The following is a 21,645-nucleotide window of genomic DNA, read 5'->3' on the forward strand; positions in this document are numbered from 1 at the left end:
ACTCCTGCGAACAAAAAACTTAGATCTTGCAAAAGCCCTAGAAATTTGCAAGGCTGCCGAGACAACACAAAATCAATTGAACCAATTATGTAGAGATTTGGAAGAGCAACATTTAGAGGAAGAAATCAACGTGATTAAATCCAGGAACCGGAAAACGTACCAAAGGAATATGGCAACCAAGCAGGCGCAATATCAATATCGACCAGGAAGCAGACGCAATATGGATCAGAAGATCCAGCGATGGCAGCAGCCTACGTCATCATTGAATGTCACAAACCAACAGCCGTCAAACTCAAAACAAGGGCATGGAACTAGAAATCCAATCTCGCATCATCAAAAGAATCATTGTACGAAATGTGGTTACATACATCCACCAAATAAGTGTTGGGCTTATGGGAAGAAATGTACATTATGTAACAAATGTAATCATTTAGAAAGGGTATGTAAAACAAAAATTTACAATATTGGCCAGGAAAGTTTATTTATAGGTAAAATAGATAACGAACTTTCACAAATTAATTATATGAATGAATGGGATATTTCTCTCAACTTAAATGATAAAATTAATTTAAAATTTCAAATAGATACAGGCGCGAAAGCTAACTTAATTCCTTGGAGTATTTTCAAAAAACATTTTCAGAATATTCGGATTTTTCAATGTGAAAATAAATTCACAACATACACTGGAGAAAGTGAAACAATAAAAGTAAAAGGTTATGTAAATTTAGAATGTAAACACAAGAATAATAGTTATAAATTCTTATTTTTATTAATTATTTTTATTATATTATTGTATTAGTAAGGATCACGGATACCGGAAGAATGGCGAACAAGCATACTGATACTACTCTTTAAGAAAGGTGAAAAGAACGATCCTAACAACTACCGAGGAATTAACCTCCTGTGCACAACGTTAAAACTGACCACAAAAATTATTAGCAACAGAATTACCTCACTAACACAAATTTCGGAAGAACAACAAGGATTTAGGACCGGAAGATCTTGTAACGACGCAATATTTGTAATTAGACAAATCAATGAGAAATCAATTGAATATAACAGTGCAGCGTTCCTATGTTTAATAGATCTTGAGAAAGCGTTCGATAGAGTTCAATTACAGGACGTAGTGCACATACTCTACAATAGAAACATTCCATTGAAGATAATAAAACTTGTCGAAGACATCTACACTAGAAATAAAATAGAAACAAGAGTAAATTCAGAGTTAACGGAACCAATAGATGTAACAACTGGTATCCGACAGGGAGACTCATTGAGTCCCTTGTTATTTAACATCATATTAGACGAAATAATTAAGCAAGTTAAAACAAAAAGGGGTTATAGAATGGGTAACAGAGAGATACAAATATTGTGCTACGCCGATGATACTGTGCTAATAGCTGAGGATGAAGACCTGCAGAGACTACTGCACCAGTTTAATATAACCGTGAAAAAATTCAATATGAAAATATCAGCAGAAAAAACAAAATCAGAAGTAATCTCTAAAGAACCAATAAGATGCAAATTAGAAATCGATAGCCAGATGATAGAACAACTGATGGCGGTTAAATATTTGGGAATTAAGTGAGAGAACAGACAATGAAAGCCAACAGAATAGCAGGTTGTTTGAATGATACGATATGGAAGAATAAGCACATGAGAACAGAAACAAAATCTAGAATATACAAATCTGTTGTTAGACCAGTTATGACCTACACCGCCGAGACGAGACCACAAACAAACAGAACTCAAAGATGCCTGGAGATGCGAGATGAAAACACTGAGAAAGATTGCAGGAAAAACATTGTGGGATAGAGAAACAAATGAAAGCATAAGGGAGATCGGCCACCGAATGCGAAGTTGAGCGAAGCTGAGAGTTTTCAATGCTAAATGATGAGCTACGTCACTCGATTCGTAGCTTGTCGATTATATTAGGGAGATCGGCCACCGAATGCGAAGTTGCGCGAAGCTGAGCATTTTCAGTACTAATATAATTGACAAGCTACGAATCGAGAGCTCATCATTTAGCATTGAAAACTCTCAGCTTCGCCCAACTTCGCATTTGGTGGCCGATCTCCCTAAGCATTGAAAACTGTCAGCTTCGCTCAGCTTCGCATTCGGTGGCCGATCTCCTTAAGACGCATATGCGAGGTAATAGTAAAGATAGCCCGAGATAAGTCGCCGGGAGGACGCCCGCGAAAACGATGGAACGACGACTTATGACGACATTGCATTAAAGAAAAACAGGCAGAAATGTCTATATATAAAGAAGAGGAAGATTTATAAACAGTATAACGACAACATTTCCTGCGACGCGCGACGCCACTGATGGTGCATTTCGTGATAATGATAACACCATTTCTTTCTCGATGATTCATGTTGAACAGGTGTTGCACGGTATTGAATCTCGACATAAACAAGGGTTCTGGACCTGATAATATTCCGGTCTTGTTTTTGAAGAAATGCAAAGAATTCATTGCTCTACCGCTTCAGATATTATTCAATAGGTCCTTAAGTGATGGTGTTTTTCCGGATATTTGGAAGACTGGATTCATCAAACCTATTTTTAAGTCGGGATCCAAGGAGGACGTGTCCAATTACAGACCGATAACGATACTCAGCGTAATCCCTATTCTTCTTGTGTTATTACCATTCTTACAGTCCTCAAAATAATACTGATGCTTGGGAAGAAATAGAAGTAGTAATATGTAGAGACCATATACTGTCAGAATGTTGTTTTTTTTAAAGTGACCCCGACACGATTCTCTATGTCCAAATGATAGTGAAGATCTTATTGTACATATGCAATAGGTCATTCATATTTTTATTAATTCGTTATCAACATAATCAACATTCAAATAAATCGGTAGGCACAGGTAGATGTGCTTGGCTCCAAAGTTGGGCGATGTATGCCGTTCGAAAGAAATGTTTATTCAGTTCAGCCTTAAAGGGCGAGAATAACAATCAGTCAATTTTTTTTCCAAGTTAAGTGGATTGTAATAATCTTAACTGTCGTATGCTCTATTGAATGTTAACACACGAGCAGTGTTAATATCATCAAATTCTGTAAATCCATATATTCTACAAACATAGCATTCTAAGTTGTAACGCCTTTTTCTCCGTGGTATCTCGAGCGCCAGCTATTCTTTAAAGGGAAAATAGCAAACCTACCCTGGTAGCTCCAAGCCGAAGACAAGGTTCGGTGTTATCTGGGGTGTTAGCGATAACCAGTGAAAGTCAGAATCGGATTTCACAATTTTATTCGTTGTCTCGTGGTAAGAAATACAATCGGCACAATTATTATCGTTTCGGTCGAGTGAAAATCGTAATACCATAGAATAAGAGTCTACTTTACAACGCTAAGGAGGTTTCCCTCGGAATTATATACAAGTACACAAAATGGTGGATTCGCGGAATGAAACGGACGGAAAGAAAGAAAAAGGTGTATCCGATCTCAAACGTATCGCGGATGTTATAGACTCGGTCGCCAGCCAGAACCAAAGAATCCTGAGCGGGCAAGGTAATTGGGGCTCAGTTCCAAACTACGGGACTGTAAGAAACTTACAGCACCGATAAAGAGAAAGGGTACAAGCTGGGTGACCACGCGGGTTTAATCCAGAGATTTCCCCCAACACGGAGAAAGGAAACCGGGTAAAGGGTATACACCGGGTGACCACGTTAGTTTCCGTTAGACTCCGGCTAGAAACTTCCCCCAACGCAGAGGAAGGGTAAGGGGGTGCACAAACTGGTTACCACATTGGTTTCCGCTTCTGACGTGTTTGCAGGCCGGCCAGAAACTTCCCTCAACGCAGTGAAGGGGAAAAGGGTAAGGTTAGACAATGGGTTGAAACTGAGGTTCCCAAATAAAATACAGAAGGCTATCTTTTATTTTTTTATTTTTTTATTTATTTATTTACGGTACTACCATTTTACAAAGAAGAAAAAAAAAATATAAACAGATACAAAAAAAAATTCAATAATCATAACTGTAAGGCGCACAAATTACAAAACACCATAAAAATGAGACAAAAAATAGACTACAAACTCATCAAAGCAGATACATCCCTCCTCAACCTTGACAACGCGCCACTGAATATGTCGACCCCGAGGACATTCACTGTATTAGTGTTCCTCATCATCCTCGGCAGTGGAGAATGAAAACTATAATTTGTTCTCGATAAACCAGGCCTAAACAAATCAGCACGCCTAATCGGCCTTGGTGGAATATTGAGGTTGAACCGAGACAGCAACTCCGGAGAGTAGAGAAGTCCTCTATAGATCTTTGCCACAAAAAGCACGTCAGCCGAGAACCTTCTCGATCTTAAAGAAGGCAGCCCTAGCCGGTCACGCATATGACTCGCCGAGTACAGTCGAGAAGCAATGCCAAGCCTGAACGAAACATGCCTGAGGAATTTGTTCTGGACCCTCTCGAGGAAGAGTCCACCAGCCAAAGTATATGGGGACCATACAATAGAGGAAAATTCAAGAGTTGGTCTCACAAGTGCTATATACAGGTAACGAAGGGTCTCAACGCTCCTAAAATCTCTCGTGTTTCTTATAATAAAACCTAGAGTTTTGAGTGCTCTGGAAGAAATTGCCTGATAGTGCGGCTTGAACGATAATTCACTATCATAGGACTTACCTCTGAACTCGGTAACGGATGATGATTTTGGATGGTCTGTCTGGTTCTTGACGGCCCGTCGACACTAAAAACTGTACGGCGGATATTACTGTTCGGCGGCGAAGAAAAACTGCACACGCATTCAATTTGCTGCGAATCGTACCAATTCTTATTCAGGCGGCGGACTATGCGAAATTAATTGCGAACTTATCTCATTCAACGAATTATACCAATTTTACTCGGCGGCGAATCATACGAATTTCAGTACGAACTTATTTCGGTCAACGAATTATACCAATTCTACTCGGCGGCGAATCATACGGATTACTTGACCAGCGGGGGCACATCTGATTTTATATCTGCCGGGGGGGAGCGGTAACGGGATGTGCCTCAGATGTCAAAAATCGGTAATATTCGCGTCGATGAAGATCTGTTTATCGGTGCCGGCAGAAAAAACTCGGCTATCTCTCAATTTAGGAGGTTTTTCACGGTCCGACAACGTTTTTTAGAACTAAAAAACAGAATAAAAACGGTGCGGACTGTTTACAGTTCCGAACGATGTCGGAATCCTGGATTGAAAACCGAATTTCTTCTCAAGAATAAAAATCAAACAAAAATTATCCAAAATGAAAGAACTTCTCTGAGACGGGAGTGCATTTTTCATTAAAAAAATGTATCTTCGTCACAAAGTATGTGAACAATTGATCGAGGTTATAATTGGGAGAATCTGAAATGTCACTCACTGCTTGGATGTACCTTGGAGACTTCCGGAGTATTTCAAACGTTTTTTTTTCCTTTACGGTTAAATGCTGTGTTGAAATTGCATCCACTAAAGGCATAAAATCCTGGCAATACAGAGCACAAATTTGGACCCAATGATGCAAACAATTTGGTGACATCAATGAATGTCTGATTATGGCCGATACCAACATGCATCGAGATTTGGACGTTCTTCTCGATGAAATTCATATTTCCCAACATAATGATCAATATATCTGTATCACAACATCGCATTGTTACATGAACATCAGATTTCAAGTGACAGACATGGAAAACCATATATGTGTCTGCTTCTTCGTGACCTGGACACGTTAACAATGCATCCGATGATCGTTGAACTTCACCTTGTTCAACTTCATATTTGTGGCATTCCATATAGTTTACGAAAACTGTTTTATTCCCAATCCACGATGCCATGTGATCATTTAACCAATCGCCTAATAAAAATTCAACGAGCGCTTTTTTGAGATAAGTGCGAGGGAGGAGGATAATTAGAAACATAATAGTGAAGTCAGCCGATCGGCGAATGGTGGAAAATACGTCAGTCGAGCGCGTGAACTTGGGAGAAAAATTTGAAAATCAAGTGATTTCATCCCGAATGAAAACACCTCCATATGATTTCCTACATATATGGAAATATAAAAATGATCGTCAGCTGCGTGTCTAGCGGGGGAAAGACCGTCAGTCAGATCATTGAAAAATCCGCGCGTATGAGAGCGCTCATACATTTTTACTCTGACTGACGGTCTTTCCCCCGCTAGACACGCAGCTGACGGTCATTTTTATATTTCCATATATGTAAGAAATCATATGGAGGTGTTTTCATTCGGGATCAAATCACTTGAATTTCAAATTTTTTTCCCGAGTTCACGCGCTCGACTGACGTATTTTCCACCCTCCGCCGATCGGCTGACTTCACTATTATGTTTCTGATTAACATCAATATTACATATAGAAAATTTCAGCCCTGATAAAATCACAAAATTTTGCATTTTTTCCCAAGTTCCCGCCGCCTCCCACGCACTTATTTCAAAAAAGCGCTCGTTGAATTTTTATTAGACGATTGGTTAAATGATCACATGGCATCGTGGATTGGGAATATAGTTATTTTCCTATCAAGTGCGGAAAGTGATACTTGCCCGCACGAAACTGCCGTTGCCCGAACGATGCGAAGCAGAGTTCGGGTAAGCAGTTGAGTGCGGGCAAGACACTTTCCGCAAGAGTTAGGAACAATATTTTTTCTACAAGCGCTTGAAATATATAAATATATCCATTTCACGAAACAGATCATATATCTCATTTGATTAATTCATATATAATGACAGACGTAATTCTGCTTGTCATTACTATGGGTTTCTCATCGTTGACGTTCTATGCATAGAAACATGATAGAATTTAATTTACTCTATAATATTTGCGTGCGGGAAAAACCCCTGCTAATCCATTCCCGCACGCAAATGCGTGCGGGAAAGAAATAGCAGGCGTTTTTCCCGCACTCTTTGGGAAAGTGTCTCTTTGCAACTTGGAATGCGTGCGGGAAAAAGGTTGAACGCGCACGCTTGTAGAAAAAAACAGTTTTCGTAAACTATATGGAATGCCATAAATATGAAGTTGAACAAGGTAAAGTTCAACGATCATCGGATCCATTGTTAACGTGTCCAGGTCACGAAGAAGCAAACACATATATGGTTTTCCATGTCTATCACTCATAATCTGATGTTCATGTAACAATGCGATGTTGTGATACAGATATATTGATCATTATGTTGGGAAATATGAATTTCATCGAGAAGAAACGTCCAAATCTCGATGCATGTTGGTACCGGCAATAATTGCATCATTGGGTCCAAATTTGTGCTCTGTATTGTCAGGATTTCATGCCTTTAGTGGATGCAATTTCAACTCAGCATTTTACCGTAAAGGAAAAAACAAACGTTTGAAATTCTCCGGAAGTCTCCAACGTACATCCAAGCAGTGAGTGACATTTCAGAAATTCCCAATTGTAACCTCGATCAATTATTCACATACTATGTGAACAATGTTTAATGCTATGTTTGTAGAATATATGGATTTACAGAATTTGTTGATATTATTACTGCTCATGTGTCTCTCACGAATGGTCGGCACCTTGACGTTGGTGTGAGAGCTTAAGTAAATTGTGATGATTCTTGGAGCGATTTCGACGGAACACTGTTCTGGTAGGGTCTCCCATGTCGATAAAGTCCAAGTTGAGCGGTGAAAACTAAGACTGACCCCCAAGCCGTGGTGTAAGAAATCGTGCTCAGGGCTGAATGGCACCGGGTGGAGTGTGTCGCGAACGATTCCCTGGGGAAACCGGGTCGCATCCCCTTGTAAATAGACCTTCCCTCGGTATCGAAGCTCTGCCGAGGGCGACTTTTATTTCTTCGTCACTCGTGGGAACTATATGGATAGTGAAACGAAATTTAACAAAACCCCACAGGTTGCACTGCAACCTGACACCGAGGGCACCTCCTCTGGAGGGGCTCACGGTAAAAAACCAATGAAGGCACCGAAAGAGGCCCCTTCTGTAAATGAAGGGGGCTCATCCAAGGCCCAGGACGGGTGACAGATGCTCCACCCTCCCCCCTGCTGGGAGGAAGGAGATCTGCACTCCAGAGGAGAAATCCTCTAACCCGACTGACCAGTCGGAGATGGAGGTGGACTCAGCGAGGGCTCCCACCGAGCCCATGTCTCCCGTTGCCCTACAGGTATCTAAGGATGCCGGCGGACTGAGCGGGGTTCCACACCACCCAAATCACCAGTAGATCCTCAAGGATCTGCTGGTATGAAGTGACAGTCAGCTGACTGAGGACAAATATTGCTCCTCATGGCTGCTGACATATACGTCACGCAAATAAACTTGCAGCACTGCATAGCGGCAACCGATATTCTTCGGTTGCGGCTGGCAAAGCTGCACACATTTTTAACTCTGATTCAGGAGCCCTGGATTAGGGGAGGCGAGGTGAGGGGCCTTTCCTTCAAAGGTGGTAGGCTCTTCTGCTCGCCCAAGGATACGAATCCGAGGGCGTGTATACTTGCTTCCATTGATTTAGGGGCTCAATTACTAACAAATTTCTGTTTCAGTGATCTGGTAGCGGTTCAGATTCTAGACTGTAGAGGACCGCTGAAGAATCTAGTGGAGTGTTCGGCATACCTTCCCTACGACTCCCCGGACCCACCGCCATCAAGGGAATTGGAGGAGCTGGTCGAATTCTGTCAACGTTACTTCGAGTAGAAGGGAGGTGCTCGACATAACTTTGTGTAGCAGTTCCATCGCTGACTTCATCGAGAATTGGCGTGTTGCAACGGAAGTGATCTCTCTATCAGACCACCGACACATCTGCTTCACTATCAAAGGGAACAGAATTTCAAAGGATCCAGAAATTTTCAGGAATCCGAGAAGAACAGATTGGTCCAACTACTTGACAGACCTCTCTAACAACCTAGGACCGGAGAACCTTGTACCAAAGACCACGAGAGAATTGGACACTGCTGCTGACAAGCTGCAGGAGTGCATTATCTCGGCCTACCACAGCAGTTGACCTCAATTTCGAGACGAAGTGTTGGACACCTGAGCTGACTGATGCCAGACTTACTAGCAGGCATCTCTTTAACAGGGCAATGAGATCTGGCCTTGAAAATGACTGGGACGATTACAAATCGGCCCTGAAGAGATACAAAAGACTCATAAGGAAGTCCAAGCGCGAATCGTGGAGGCGCTTCTGTAGCGACATAGAGGGTGCACCTGAAGCCAATCGGCTGAGGAAGATACTCTCTGCAGGAGGCACAGTCACGATAGACTACTTAAAGCTTCCTACCGGGCATAAAACGTGCTCAGAGGAAGAAAGCTTAAGACATCTCCTAGAGGCGCATTTTCCGGGCTTCACAGAGAACAACAACACGCAGGATGAGCGCCAACGACATGCCTCACGAGAGGACTGGAAGTTGGCTTCACAAATGGTGACACAGTCTCGAATCGAATTCGAGCCCTACAAAGCAGCGGGCGAAGATGGCATAATTCCGGCACTCCTTATTAAGGGGCTGGATGTGTCGTCCTCCCCGCTGCTCCATATACTCCGAGCGAGTCTAGCTCTAGGACATATACCATTGCCCTGGAGAAAGGTGCGGGTTGTTTTCATACCCAAACCTGGCAAACCCACGCATACGAGAGCGAACGACTTTGGTCCAATAAGCCTTTCCTCGTTTCTAACCAAGACGTTGGAGAGATTGGTAGAAAGATATATCAGGGGTGGTGCGTTACAGACGTACCCATTACACCCCTGCCAGCATGCTTACCAAACAGGCAAATCCGTAGATTCTGCTCTTCACTCGGTGGTTAACTGCATTGAGGACGGACTTCATCACAAAGAATGGACACTGGCTGTATTCCTGGATATAGAGGGTGCATTCAACAACACTGCGTTTGGCGCGATGCAAGCTGCGTTGTCCAAACATGGCGTGGAACCGAGACTTTGTCGTTGGGCTAGGTCTCTGCTGAGGGATCGCAGCATAATTGCTCGGCTAGGCGGCTCGACAATCTGAGGCTCACCGGGAAGGGGATGTCCGCAGGGAGGTGTTTTATCACCTCTACTGTGGAATCTTGTCCTGAATGGGCTCCTGGTCGAGCTGACGAGGGCTGGGCTCGTTGTTGTGGCCTATGCGGATGACCTTGTCCTACTGATCAGAGGTAAGGTAATCAGTGTCATCTTCGATCTGATGCAGAATGCCCTGCGTATGATTGAACGATGGTGCTTAGAGAACGAACTCTCGGTCAACCCTGGTAAAACAGAGATGGTTCTTTTTACTAGGAGGAGAGTGCTCCACAACATCAAGCTTCCTAGCTTGTTTGGGATTGGGCTCACCCTATCCGAGCAAGTTCGATATCTCGGTGTGACACTGGACCACAAGTTATTGTGGAACAAACACATTGAGACTCAATCGAGCAAGGCTAATGTAATTTTTTGGTCTACTCGTAGAGTGCTTGGTAAAGGATGGGGCTTCAAACCACACATTATGCACTGGTTGTATACTGTAGTGGTGAGGCCTATCCTTACCTACGCATCACTGGTGTGGTGGACTTCCATGGGGAAGAATTCCAGCCGCGCCATTATGACTAGATGTCAGAGGAACGCATGTCTAACCATCACAGGCGCTCTGAGATTCACCCCTACGGCAGCTATGGAGTGTCTGCTGGGCCTACCACCTTTGGACACTGCAGTTACACAGGTGGCCATGAAGACAGCTCTTAGAGTTTGGGAACAGGGACAATGGCGCGATAGAGGACTATTCAGGGGGCATGCGAGGGCTCTCAAGATGGTGAGGGATGCCAACGCATCCCTTCTCCATAGAGGGGACCGCGCGGGCACCAGCTTCTACTTTGCCGAACCCTACAGGGTAATTGTCTCTGACAGAGACCTATGGTCTACATCAAACAGGCTTCTTGAGCCCGAAGGTCCCACTTGGTTCACCGATGGCTCTGTGATGCCCACAGGGACTGAAGTGGGAATTGTGGGACCTCGTTTCAATCTATCCATCCCCCTAGGGAAGGACTGTTCCATAGTGCAAGCGGAACTGTATGCTGTTCTAGCCTGCACACTGGAGAATATCCGCAGAGGGTACTCCGGAAAACACATCTATATTTGTTGTGACAGTCAGGGAACCCTGAAATCCCTTTCTGAGGAAAGGGTTAACTCACACCTAGTAAAGGAATGCAGAGAGGCTCTGCGGGAGCTAGGTTCTGATAACATTGTGAAAGTTATCTGGTGCCCGGCTCACGCAGGACTTCCAATGAACGAGAAGGCAGACAAACTTGCAAAGCAGGGAGCCCGCTCAGCTTTTGTAGGTCCGGGACCGGTGCTGCCTATCTGTCGTACATCTGTCAAGAACTTCTTTAATAGTTGGCTGGACAGGAAATTTTCCTCTGGATGGAGCATAAGAGGTGGTCTCAGACAGTCGAGGCTTCTCATTTAGAGACCATCCTCTGTGCCTGAGGTCAAAAAACTCTTAGCTCTTGAGAGGAAACAACTGAGTCTAGTGACTGGAGCAATGACTGGCAATTTGTTTAACAAACACTTAAAAAGAATGGAACTGACTAGCCGTTCCCTGTGCCGCTGGTGCAGGAGCACGGAGGAAACGGTTGAACACATTTTGTTCTTCTGTATCGACCTTGAGGACTTAAGGATGACACATCTAGGAAACAGAACACCCACAACTCCTATGGTGAGAGGGACACCTCTCTGTCGACTTGTGGCATTTTTGTCAGCATGTCACAGAGTTTAAGTCTCTCCAACTACAAGCGGACGAACAATGGGTCACGAGGCCTCAGTTCAGCCCGGTGGGGCACCGCACGTAGAAGAAGACTGCTCATGTTTTAACATTCAATAGAGCATACGGCAGTTAAGATGATTGCAATCCACTTAACTTGGAAAAAAATTGACGGATTGTTATTCCCGCGCTGTAAGGCTTAACTGAAGCAACATTTCTTTCGAACGGCATATATCGCCCACCTTTGGAGCCAAGCACATCTACCTGTGCCTACCGATTTATTTGAATGTTGATAACGAATTAATAAAAATATGAATGACCTATTCCATATCGTCGCTCAGATGTGAAAACCATGTATCTCAAAAAAGCACAATTTACAGGAAATGAAGAAAACTTCTCATATCCTTATCAATTATCTGTTTTAGTACGAATTTTGATGAGTGGTTTAATACTGTCTGTCACTAAATCGATATAAAAGGTTTTAGAATCGATGGAAAATGAATTAATAGTCAGAATTATACTCGTATCTCAAAATCAGTGAATTTTGAGATACGAGGTTTTGACATCTGGGCGACGATATGTGCAATAAGATCTATACTATCATTTGGACATAGAGAATCGTCTCGGGGTGACTTTAGAAAAAACAACATTCTGACAGTCTATGGTCTCTACATATAGATAGATAGATAGATAAATAACCTTTATTTGATCTAAGAATCACAGATTGTTGATCACGTCACAAAAGAGAAGAAAAAAAGAAGAAAAAAAAACACAATGACAAATAGAAAAATTCAATAACACCAGAAAAGAATTAAAGTCCTTCAAAGGATTTTTCACTAAGAAACTCGTTGAGATTGTAGTAGGCCTTTCTCAGTAAAAATTTTTTTTTTATATAGACTACTTCTATTTCTCCACAAGCACCAGTATTACTCTGAGGACTGTAAGAATGGTAATAACACAAGAAGAGGTTCCTACGAGATCTTTGGACGGCTGCAGTAAAGAAACGGTTTGATAATTTTCGATTCTGTTTCCATATTTGTGTTAAGTATAAAAGGAAGTACATATAATCAGGAAACATTTCAACAATTTCGGGAAAATTTTTTTTCGCTGTATACATGTAACAAAAAAGTTGTTCGATTTATGAAAAAATTTCTTCACAGAAGTTGTTCGAAAATTGTGATCATTCAGAAAATCAAATTCAATTTGGCAACCGAAAAAAAATCAGGAACATTGAAGGTTTTCCGCCATTTTGAAATTTTTTTTCGGAGTTCTTCATCTTTTCTGAATTGAGCACTCAAAAATACTCCGATGTGACCAGAAACCGTTACTTTGAGATTTATACATAACTGACCACACTCATTAGAATATTACTCAAATACGACGTTGAACACCCTATATCTCGCTTATGCGTCGAAAACGGGGTATATTTCATAAGGCAAAAGTGATTCTCCCGGTGTCATTTACCCACCTAAAATCAATTAATGCCAATCATAATTGGGAACAACTAGCGTTAGACAGGTCACAGTGGAGATCTATGGTGCACAGTTATAATGGAGACTCGAGAAGAATTCAGCGGCGGTCAGATCTGGTTGGTCTGGTCCATGCCCGGAGTGTGGAAAGATCTGTAGGTCACGTTTGGATCTCTTCAGTCACAGGGGGCACACAGTCGCAATTAGCCCCAAGAAATTATAAGTAGATTAATTCCCGGTAACGGGATACAGCAATGAATGAATGAATGACATATGTTTGTCCAGTTTATGATGAAACATCCTGTATGTATCTTTAACAACTCATATCCACATGCACGATTGAAATATGAATCATTGTTTCTATTTGACTGGGTATAGGCTTATGATTTGTACTGAAAATTGAGTTTTTTGCTACTCCTTTCACTGCTTTATAATTTCGGAGCACCAGTGCAGTGCATCGTTGAATTCGGGTCCGGATATCAGTCCCGAATTTAATGCATTCATTCATTCATTGCTGTATCCCGTTACCGGAAATAAATCTACAAAAAGACATAAAAATAAAGAACAGACTTTTAATTTCTTAGGGATAATTGGGAGTGCGTGCCTTTCTGTGACTGAAGAGACCAAACCGTGACCTACACATCCTTCCACACTCCGGGCATGAATAGTCACCAACCGAATTTAATGACGTCACTCGGGACTGTACACGAGTCCCGAGTCGGGACTCCAGTCACTGCCTCAAAGTATTGCCACAATGCCGACTTGAGTTTTACTGATTCTATATTTTTTGGCGAATAATGGTTTTTATTGTTTCCTAGTACATAATTGCATTTTCCTCACTCACTTTCGTTTGCGAAAATGCCTCGCACAGCAAGTATCGCGGCAGATGACCATACTACTCACTATTTTCGAAGAAAATAAGCATTTTTCGATTCATGGGATTCATATCCTGATCCTTCAAATACGCTCTGGCGAACTCTTGCAGATTTTCATGTGTATACATTACCTCACTGAAGGGAATTTTCAGTTGGTTTACACATAACCGATTTGGATTTAAAGACTTTGACTTGAAGAAGGACAACTCAACCTTTATTAAGAAGAGGGCAGACACCAGATGGAAGATTGTATCACCCAATGTACCCAAAATGCCAACTCTGAGAGCTGTAAAGTCAAGAATGCTTGCTAAACAGAGAGTGGACAAGAATCCCATTCAGAGTCTGTACAAGATGAAGTATTCTGAAAATTATTCTGATAGAAAACAGGATATTGGATAGCACCGTTTTTTTGTCCATTATTGTTCTTCTGAGCAGTATAGAACAATTATATTAAATTTTCTAATATTCTCAGTTATCAATCTGCAATATCTATTGATGCAACAGGTGGAGTAGTTGAGAAATTTCTTCGACCAAATGGGTATAGAAGTCATAGCATTCTACTATATGATATTTGTCTTTATAATTGAGTAAACAACAAAATTCTCTTCGTAGGGGATATGGTATCTGAAAGGCATGATACCTCCAGCATTAATTATTCTTTACAATGTAGGAGCAAATCAGGGGCACCAAACACTTTGTAGACAGGAACCTTAAAAAATCATATCTACTAAACAATAAGTCTCTACAAGTTGAAATAAGTGCCAATCGATTTCTCAAGCAATACAATAGATGCATTAACCCAGGGGTGCTCAAACTGTCGATCGCGACCGACCGGTCGATCGCATGTGATTTTTGAGTCGATCTCATAAAAAATAAGCCGATTCTCATCTACAGGGTGAGTCTTTGAATCATACAAATATTTCAAAGGTATAGATTCTTGAGGTCAAAAGAAACAATTTTTTCCTTACCATTTTTTCCGAATCGGCTCGGTTCGAAAGATACAGGTTGTTGAATAATCATAAAAAAATATTATTTTTAGTTCTATTTCACAAACGGTTTTATCAAATGAAATGAATTTTAGAATATAGGTTTTCATTTATTTGATGAATCTTTTTCGAAGACCAGATGTCACCCACGTCTTCCATTTTTCTCATTATAAGCATTTCGTAGCCTTAAAATACCAAAAATTCAAAGAACCCAACTCGTGAAACTAAGTTGGACGCTATCTAATGAATATTTGAACGTTTTGTATAATAAAAGTATTCTTCATATTTTCTCGTATAATGCGCCGTTTTCGTGTAATTTGATGTTCAAAAATCAAAAATTATCTCTGAAATTTGAAAATTGGGTACTTTTGCTGAATACAACTCTGTTCAAAAGATCCACAGAGGTGTACTCTCACAGATTTAGCTACTTATTCTGAAGGTTATATATTGTTTTTGTTTTTCCAGGGGTGGCACATCTCATTATAAAAACAAAAAATGGCTACCTATATCTTTATATCAGGGATGAATGGTATAGAAAAAAAGTGTTTCTTTGGACCTCAAGAATCTAGTATTAAATTATTTGTGCGAGTCAAAGACTCATTCTTTATGAATAACTTCCACTACATTAAATATAAGTAGTTGCAGTTTATCAAAGTCAATCGATGGGAGTCTGATAATATTGAAGTAGATCGCAGGCAATTCAAGTCTGAGCAACCCTGCATTAACCTATTCTAAAGTTAAACTTACTTTATACTTTCTAGCACTGTTACTCTATTTTCAGAAGCTTTCACCCTTATTTGTTCCAAAGTTAGATCCCTATTTTCTCTGTCAACCTTTGCTTTGGCTTTCAATTCAGCTTCAACACGTTTCATCTCATTTTTATGTCTCAACTCCATTTCATGCTCTATGGTGGCTTTACGCATTGCTTCTTGCTTAGCAACTGATTCTTCTTGCCTGAAATTCACAAAGTATGAAATTTATAGTTGATCAAAATATTTTTAATTACCTTTTTAGATTTTCTTCATTCATTCGTTGTTGTTGTGATAACTGATCATCATAGCGTTTTCTTGCCAACTGATCTTGATATTGGGCTCTTTGTTGATGTTGCCTTGTTTCTTCTTGAAGATATTTGCGTTTTTCTTCTGCTTCAGACTTTTTAGATTCAATTTGAAGTTGTGCAATGTGTGCTTCATATTCTTTAATTTTTGCATTTTGTTCAATTTGTTTAGTTGCTTCCTGAAGTTTAGATAATTCCAGAGCTTCTTTGGCATGTCCTTAAATTAAGGTGGCAGTTTATTGTTAAATGAAAAAATTCACACTAATATTCATACTTGATTGCTCTAATTCCCTAGCAGCCTGTGCCGCTCTTTCCAGGGCCGAAGAATCAAATCTGTAAGCTTCCATGGCTTTTTTTTCTGCTTTAGAGAGTCCCATCTCAGGAACAGGTTGAGAACCGGCACTTCCATCTCCAGATGAAGGGGGAACGCTATACCCCTGGTCACTTTTTCCATAACCGAAAATCCAAGACATAGTACTATTTTTTCGAATGAAAAGTGAAAGCACAGAAAGGCAGAAAGATGAAAAGATTTCGGAAGCTGGAGGCACAGATTAACTTTATGGACTTATGGTTGGCAATGATTATAGGAGTTTGGTTAGGTTAACTCATAAATCATAGCAAAGAGGAACCTCTTTGATCATAGACATAGAGACATGGACTGAGCAATGCCAGCATGAAATGGAGGACTTCCCTACATGTTTGCCAACCTAGAAAAAGGTCTAAAAGGTCTACCATCAGGGAATGATTGCTTTCTAACGAAACCTACTTCATTCTTTCCGCAATGATCAAATATATTTATGAAATTCTATCCAGCTTTCTAGAGTTTATTGTTAAAAAGAAAAAAATATTTTCATAACCTCGATTGCTGATTGGTTGAAATTTATGTTGGTATTACTACTTCTTGTGACAATTGACATGTTTCGTTGGCAAATGTCAAGAAGAAAAAAGTAATCTGTTAGGTTATGGGCAAAGTTTTGGTTATGTGCACAATCTTTGCTTGAACGCATTCTTGTTTTCTTGTATTTTGTAAGCTATACAGCAGACAATATTAATATTATATATATCAGTAAAAATGACATTTGCCAATGAAATATGTCGATTGTCACAAGAAGTAGTGATACCAACATAAATTTCAACCAATCAGCAATCGAGGTTATGAAAATCTTTTTTTCTTTTTAACAGTAAACTCTAGAAAGCTCGATAGAATTTCATAAATATATTTGATCATTGCGGAAAGAATGAAGTAGGTTTCGTTAGAAAGCAATCATTCCCTGATGGTAGACCTTTTAGACCTTTTTCTAGGTTGGCAAACATGTAGGGAAGTCCTCCATTGGCTATTTATTAGAAAGAGAGAAAAGCTCGTCGGGACATACCTTTCTCTTTTTTGTTCACATAGAGGTGAGTGTAGACCAATCAAAATTCTAGAAAAAGACAACTGCATTCCCGACGTGTTTTTCTCTCTGTCACTTTTTTTGACCGTATTTCATGCATAGATATAAAGGGAAGGCACAGTCCATGTCTCTATGTCTATGTCATAAATCCATTGAACTCTATGGTTTTCATAGAGTTCAATGCACAGAACACTAATAACAATATTACCATAGAGAAAGTCTCTGAATATTACAATGCATAGACATAGGCATAGACTTATACAAAGCAAAGATATTACCATTGAACTTTCTTTAGTTCAATGGATATTACACATCTGTAGTGTAATATCTTTGGTCGGCTGGTCCATTCTCTGTCTCCAGAATCTGTTTTCGTTGCTCGTTCTCGACTCAATTCAAATCAAAGTAGAGCGTACGCGTACAGCGGTACAGCGAACTGACACTGGGGGTCGCGATCCGAACCGAAGGGACTGGTACTCGTACCTGATTAAATTGTCAGTAAGGATCAGTTCCATTAGTCCGACCAGCCGGACCTGTTCCAAAGTATCAGTTCCGCGTACGCTTAGCCATCCCTAGCCAAATGTAAACATTGATGACATTAACCTATTTATCGTAATTTTGTATGAAAAGGCAATTCCTCAGAAAAAAAACTTGCACATTCAATAATGATTTATTAGCATTTTTTCATTGAATTATATTACAAGAATCCAAATAATCTGAGGCGATTGGAAAAATTAACCTGAGTTCATAAGTCAAAGACATGAATCTTGAACGAATCGAGTATTATGGTTTTTGTACTTACAATTATGTGAAAAGGTTGTACCTATTACAGTAGGTAATAGAAATAAATCACACTAAGAACCTCAGAATATGTTTATTTCTCAATGAATAAAATATTGAATTGACGCTGACAGTGAAAATCCATAACCAGAGGCAGTCTCTGCCATAACTGAAGAAACTGAATTATAGGATTTTCATTACAATGAGTTTCACGTTTAAGAGTTCTATATAATTAAAGTAGCTGTTGGAAATGTCCTCCTCTTTGCTCCAAACACTTCTCACATCTTCTTTTGAGAGATTAAAAGACATTATTCAATACAAAAGGATCATCGTTAATTAGATGAATTTTTTCAATGATCCTAGTCTTGAGTTCGTCCAGATTAGAAATAGGTGATTGTAAGATAGAATTCTTCAAATGAGGCCATAAGAAGAAATCACATGGTGTAAGATCACACGATCTTGGAGGAAATTCATTTTCAGTATTGAGGCTAATGAGTCGATCCTGAAAAATATTCCTTAGTATAGCCAATGTTTCTACAGCTGTGTGTGCTCTGGCTCCATCTTGTTGAAAATAACTATATGACCATTCTTCGAAATTTAATTCAGCTATAAAGGGCATGATAATATCCTCTTTATAGCGTTCTGCTGTTAAAGTTCCGTCAAAGAAAATAGGTCCAACAATTCTTCTCTGACTGATAGCACACCAAATACCAATTTTTTGAGAATGAAGTGGTGTCTCAATGTGAAAATTTTCCGGTTTTTGACTGCTCCACATTCTCATATTTTGGGAGTTGACATATCCAGAAAGATGAAACCAGGCTTCGTCGGAGAAGAAAACTTTATTCAGGTTATCGATGAATTCGTTTAGAAACCACTGACAGAAGGCCATTCTACGAGGGTAATCAACATCTTCAATCTTCTGATAACATGTCAATCTATAAGGATACAAATTGATGTCTCCTTTCAAAATTGTGTGACATGTACCAACAGAGACTCCAGCTAGTTGAGATAAAACCCGAACAGAGGTTCGTGGAGCTTCTGTCATCACATTCTGAACATTTTCGATTAACACGGGTGTTCTCTTCTTTGGTCGACCACTTCCTTTTTTTCTTTGAACGCTACCTTTTTCACGAAAAACGCTCACACATCGCGAAACAGTACTCTGGAAAGATTGGTAATCTACAGCAACGTTGGGATAGTCGATCCTGAAGTCGCTGAGACATTTCTCAACAGAATATTTCCACTCGCCTTCTATTTTCTCCCCATTTCTGAAGTAGGATTCAATAATGAATGCTTTTTGTACGTCGGTAAAAACCATCTTTATTATTTGCTGATAATTTTAATTTAACAACAATCCAAAACGCTAACTTGACAGCTAACCTGTAATAATAATAGAGCGCAAGCTAAGAACTACGTTTTGATACGCAATATCGATGTTTAAAATTCCATAGCCTACTTGACGACGAATTTTTTTGAACGCACGTTATTTGCGTGCGGGAAAAACCCCTGCTAATCCATTCCCGCACGCTTGTAGAAAAATAACTATTTTCTACAACCGTGCGCGTTCAACCTTTTTCCCGCACGCATTCCAAGTTGCAAAGAGTCACTTTCCCGCACGCAAATATTATAGAGTAAATTAAATTCTATCATGTTTCTATGCACAGAACGTCAACGATGAGAAACCCATAGTAACGACATGCAGAATTACGTCTGTCATTAAATATGAATTAATCAAATGAGATATGATCTGTTTCGTGAAATGGATACATTTATATATTTGAAGCGTTTGTAGAAAAAATATTGTTCCTAACTCTTGCGGAAAGTGTCTTGCCCGCACTTCGCACTTGATAGGAAAATAACTATTCCCACTGATTTGCTCCCAACCAGAATCAAAACATAGAAGTATTTCAATGATTTAAAAAAATTTGAAATTGAGTTAGGTTCTCAAACTGGGGGAAAAAATTCGTAAAACTTTCAGATAAAGTCAAACATAGGTACCTACTCTATTACAATATGAATAGAAAGGACAATTGAATTAATATTTATTGCTCCTTTCATCGTTGGTTACAAACGCTTGAATATAATTCAAAAGGATTCATTGGTACAGTTTAGATGATATGTTCAATATTTGCACATCTCACCACAAAACAAAAAATTTTTTCTTTCGTTGACAATTTTGCTATTCATTTTGTATTGTACTGAAGAAATAAGAAACGAATTGACCGAAATCTAATAATTTCAAGTACTGTTATCAACGAAATCATAACATTCAAATTTTGAATTTTACGTGCTCCATATATCTCATATCTCTTCCATATATCTCTAACCGCCCGTTATTCAGAAAATGGAAATACGCATGCGTCGTAACGTTAATAGCGCTTAACGTTATTACCGCATGACGTTACAGATAAAGATCACAGACTACTCTGTAATCTGTGATCACAGACTACTACTAAGGTTACTGTGGTCACAGATGCTTACATATCTCTCTATTCTCTCTAATCTCTAATCCCTTGTTGACTACTAAAAGTACTGAACAAATACGAAAATCCTATTTTGAGTGAAAGTGTGAATTTATTTTTTACATATATATGGGAATTATTGGTTACATGGATATTAGTGCTTTATGATGAAGGGTTTTCCCAAATTGAATTGAATTGATAAAATCAGCAAAGTACAGATGAAACGTCGACTAAGTTAAAAAAAAACAGTGTTTTCCTTCAGTCCTATAACCAATAATTCCCATAGGACATTATTATTATTTCTATTTTATTTTTTACATATATGCCCATACACTTTGATGTATATATCGACATTAGAATCATTTCTATTTTATTTTTTTCCTATCAAGTCCATACACTTTGATGTATATATGGACATTAGAATTATTTCTATTTCATTTTGTATTCATAAACCCATACACTTTGATGTATATTATATGGATATTAGAATTATTTCTATTTTATTTTTTACTTATAAACCCATACACTTTGATGTATATTATATGGACATTAGAATTATTTTTATTTTATTCTTTACATATAGGGCCATACACTGTGATGTATATATGATTTATTTATGAAGAAATATAGTTATATCATTGCCTACATATGTGTTTTTTTATTCAAGTAATCAAGCTTCTGAGAACATTGGATTTGAAACAACTCGTACTGGAATGGTAATATAGCATCTTGACATGCTATATTAACTCATTCCAGTACGTTTTTTCAATCCCGAACTTCAAAATTAAAATCAAATGATTTTAAATAGGAAGCATTTCAAATTTTCCCGCTCATTTGTTTCGAATTCCGGCCGCAAGACGGCGCTTTTATTTCCTCGAACCACCGCATGGGGGCGCTGAAACTTGACCCCACTTCTTAGTAGGGGAGTTTCCCTTCTATATC

The 21,645-nt window shown here is 39.5% G+C and overlaps 1 protein-coding gene across 1 annotated transcript in view; it reads right to left on the reverse strand.

Annotated features, from left to right (window-relative positions):
- Positions 1-16,657, reverse strand: part of LOC123311814 (ATPase family AAA domain-containing protein 3A homolog) — a 178,793-nt gene extending 162,136 nt beyond the window's left edge. Inside the window, exons 1-3 of the mRNA XM_044895918.1 lie at positions 16,348-16,657; positions 16,023-16,290; positions 15,764-15,970 (exon numbers count right to left, since the gene is read on the reverse strand). Coding sequence (XP_044751853.1) covers positions 15,764-15,970; positions 16,023-16,290; positions 16,348-16,546 — 674 coding nt within the window. The 5' untranslated portion in view covers positions 16,547-16,657. The remainder of the gene's footprint in view (positions 1-15,763; positions 15,971-16,022; positions 16,291-16,347) is intronic.
- Between the last annotated feature and the right edge of the window lie 4,988 nt (positions 16,658-21,645).

Source organism: Coccinella septempunctata, chromosome 4 (genome assembly GCF_907165205.1).
Source record: "Coccinella septempunctata chromosome 4, icCocSept1.1, whole genome shotgun sequence".
NCBI lineage: Eukaryota > Metazoa > Arthropoda > Insecta > Coleoptera > Coccinellidae > Coccinella > Coccinella septempunctata.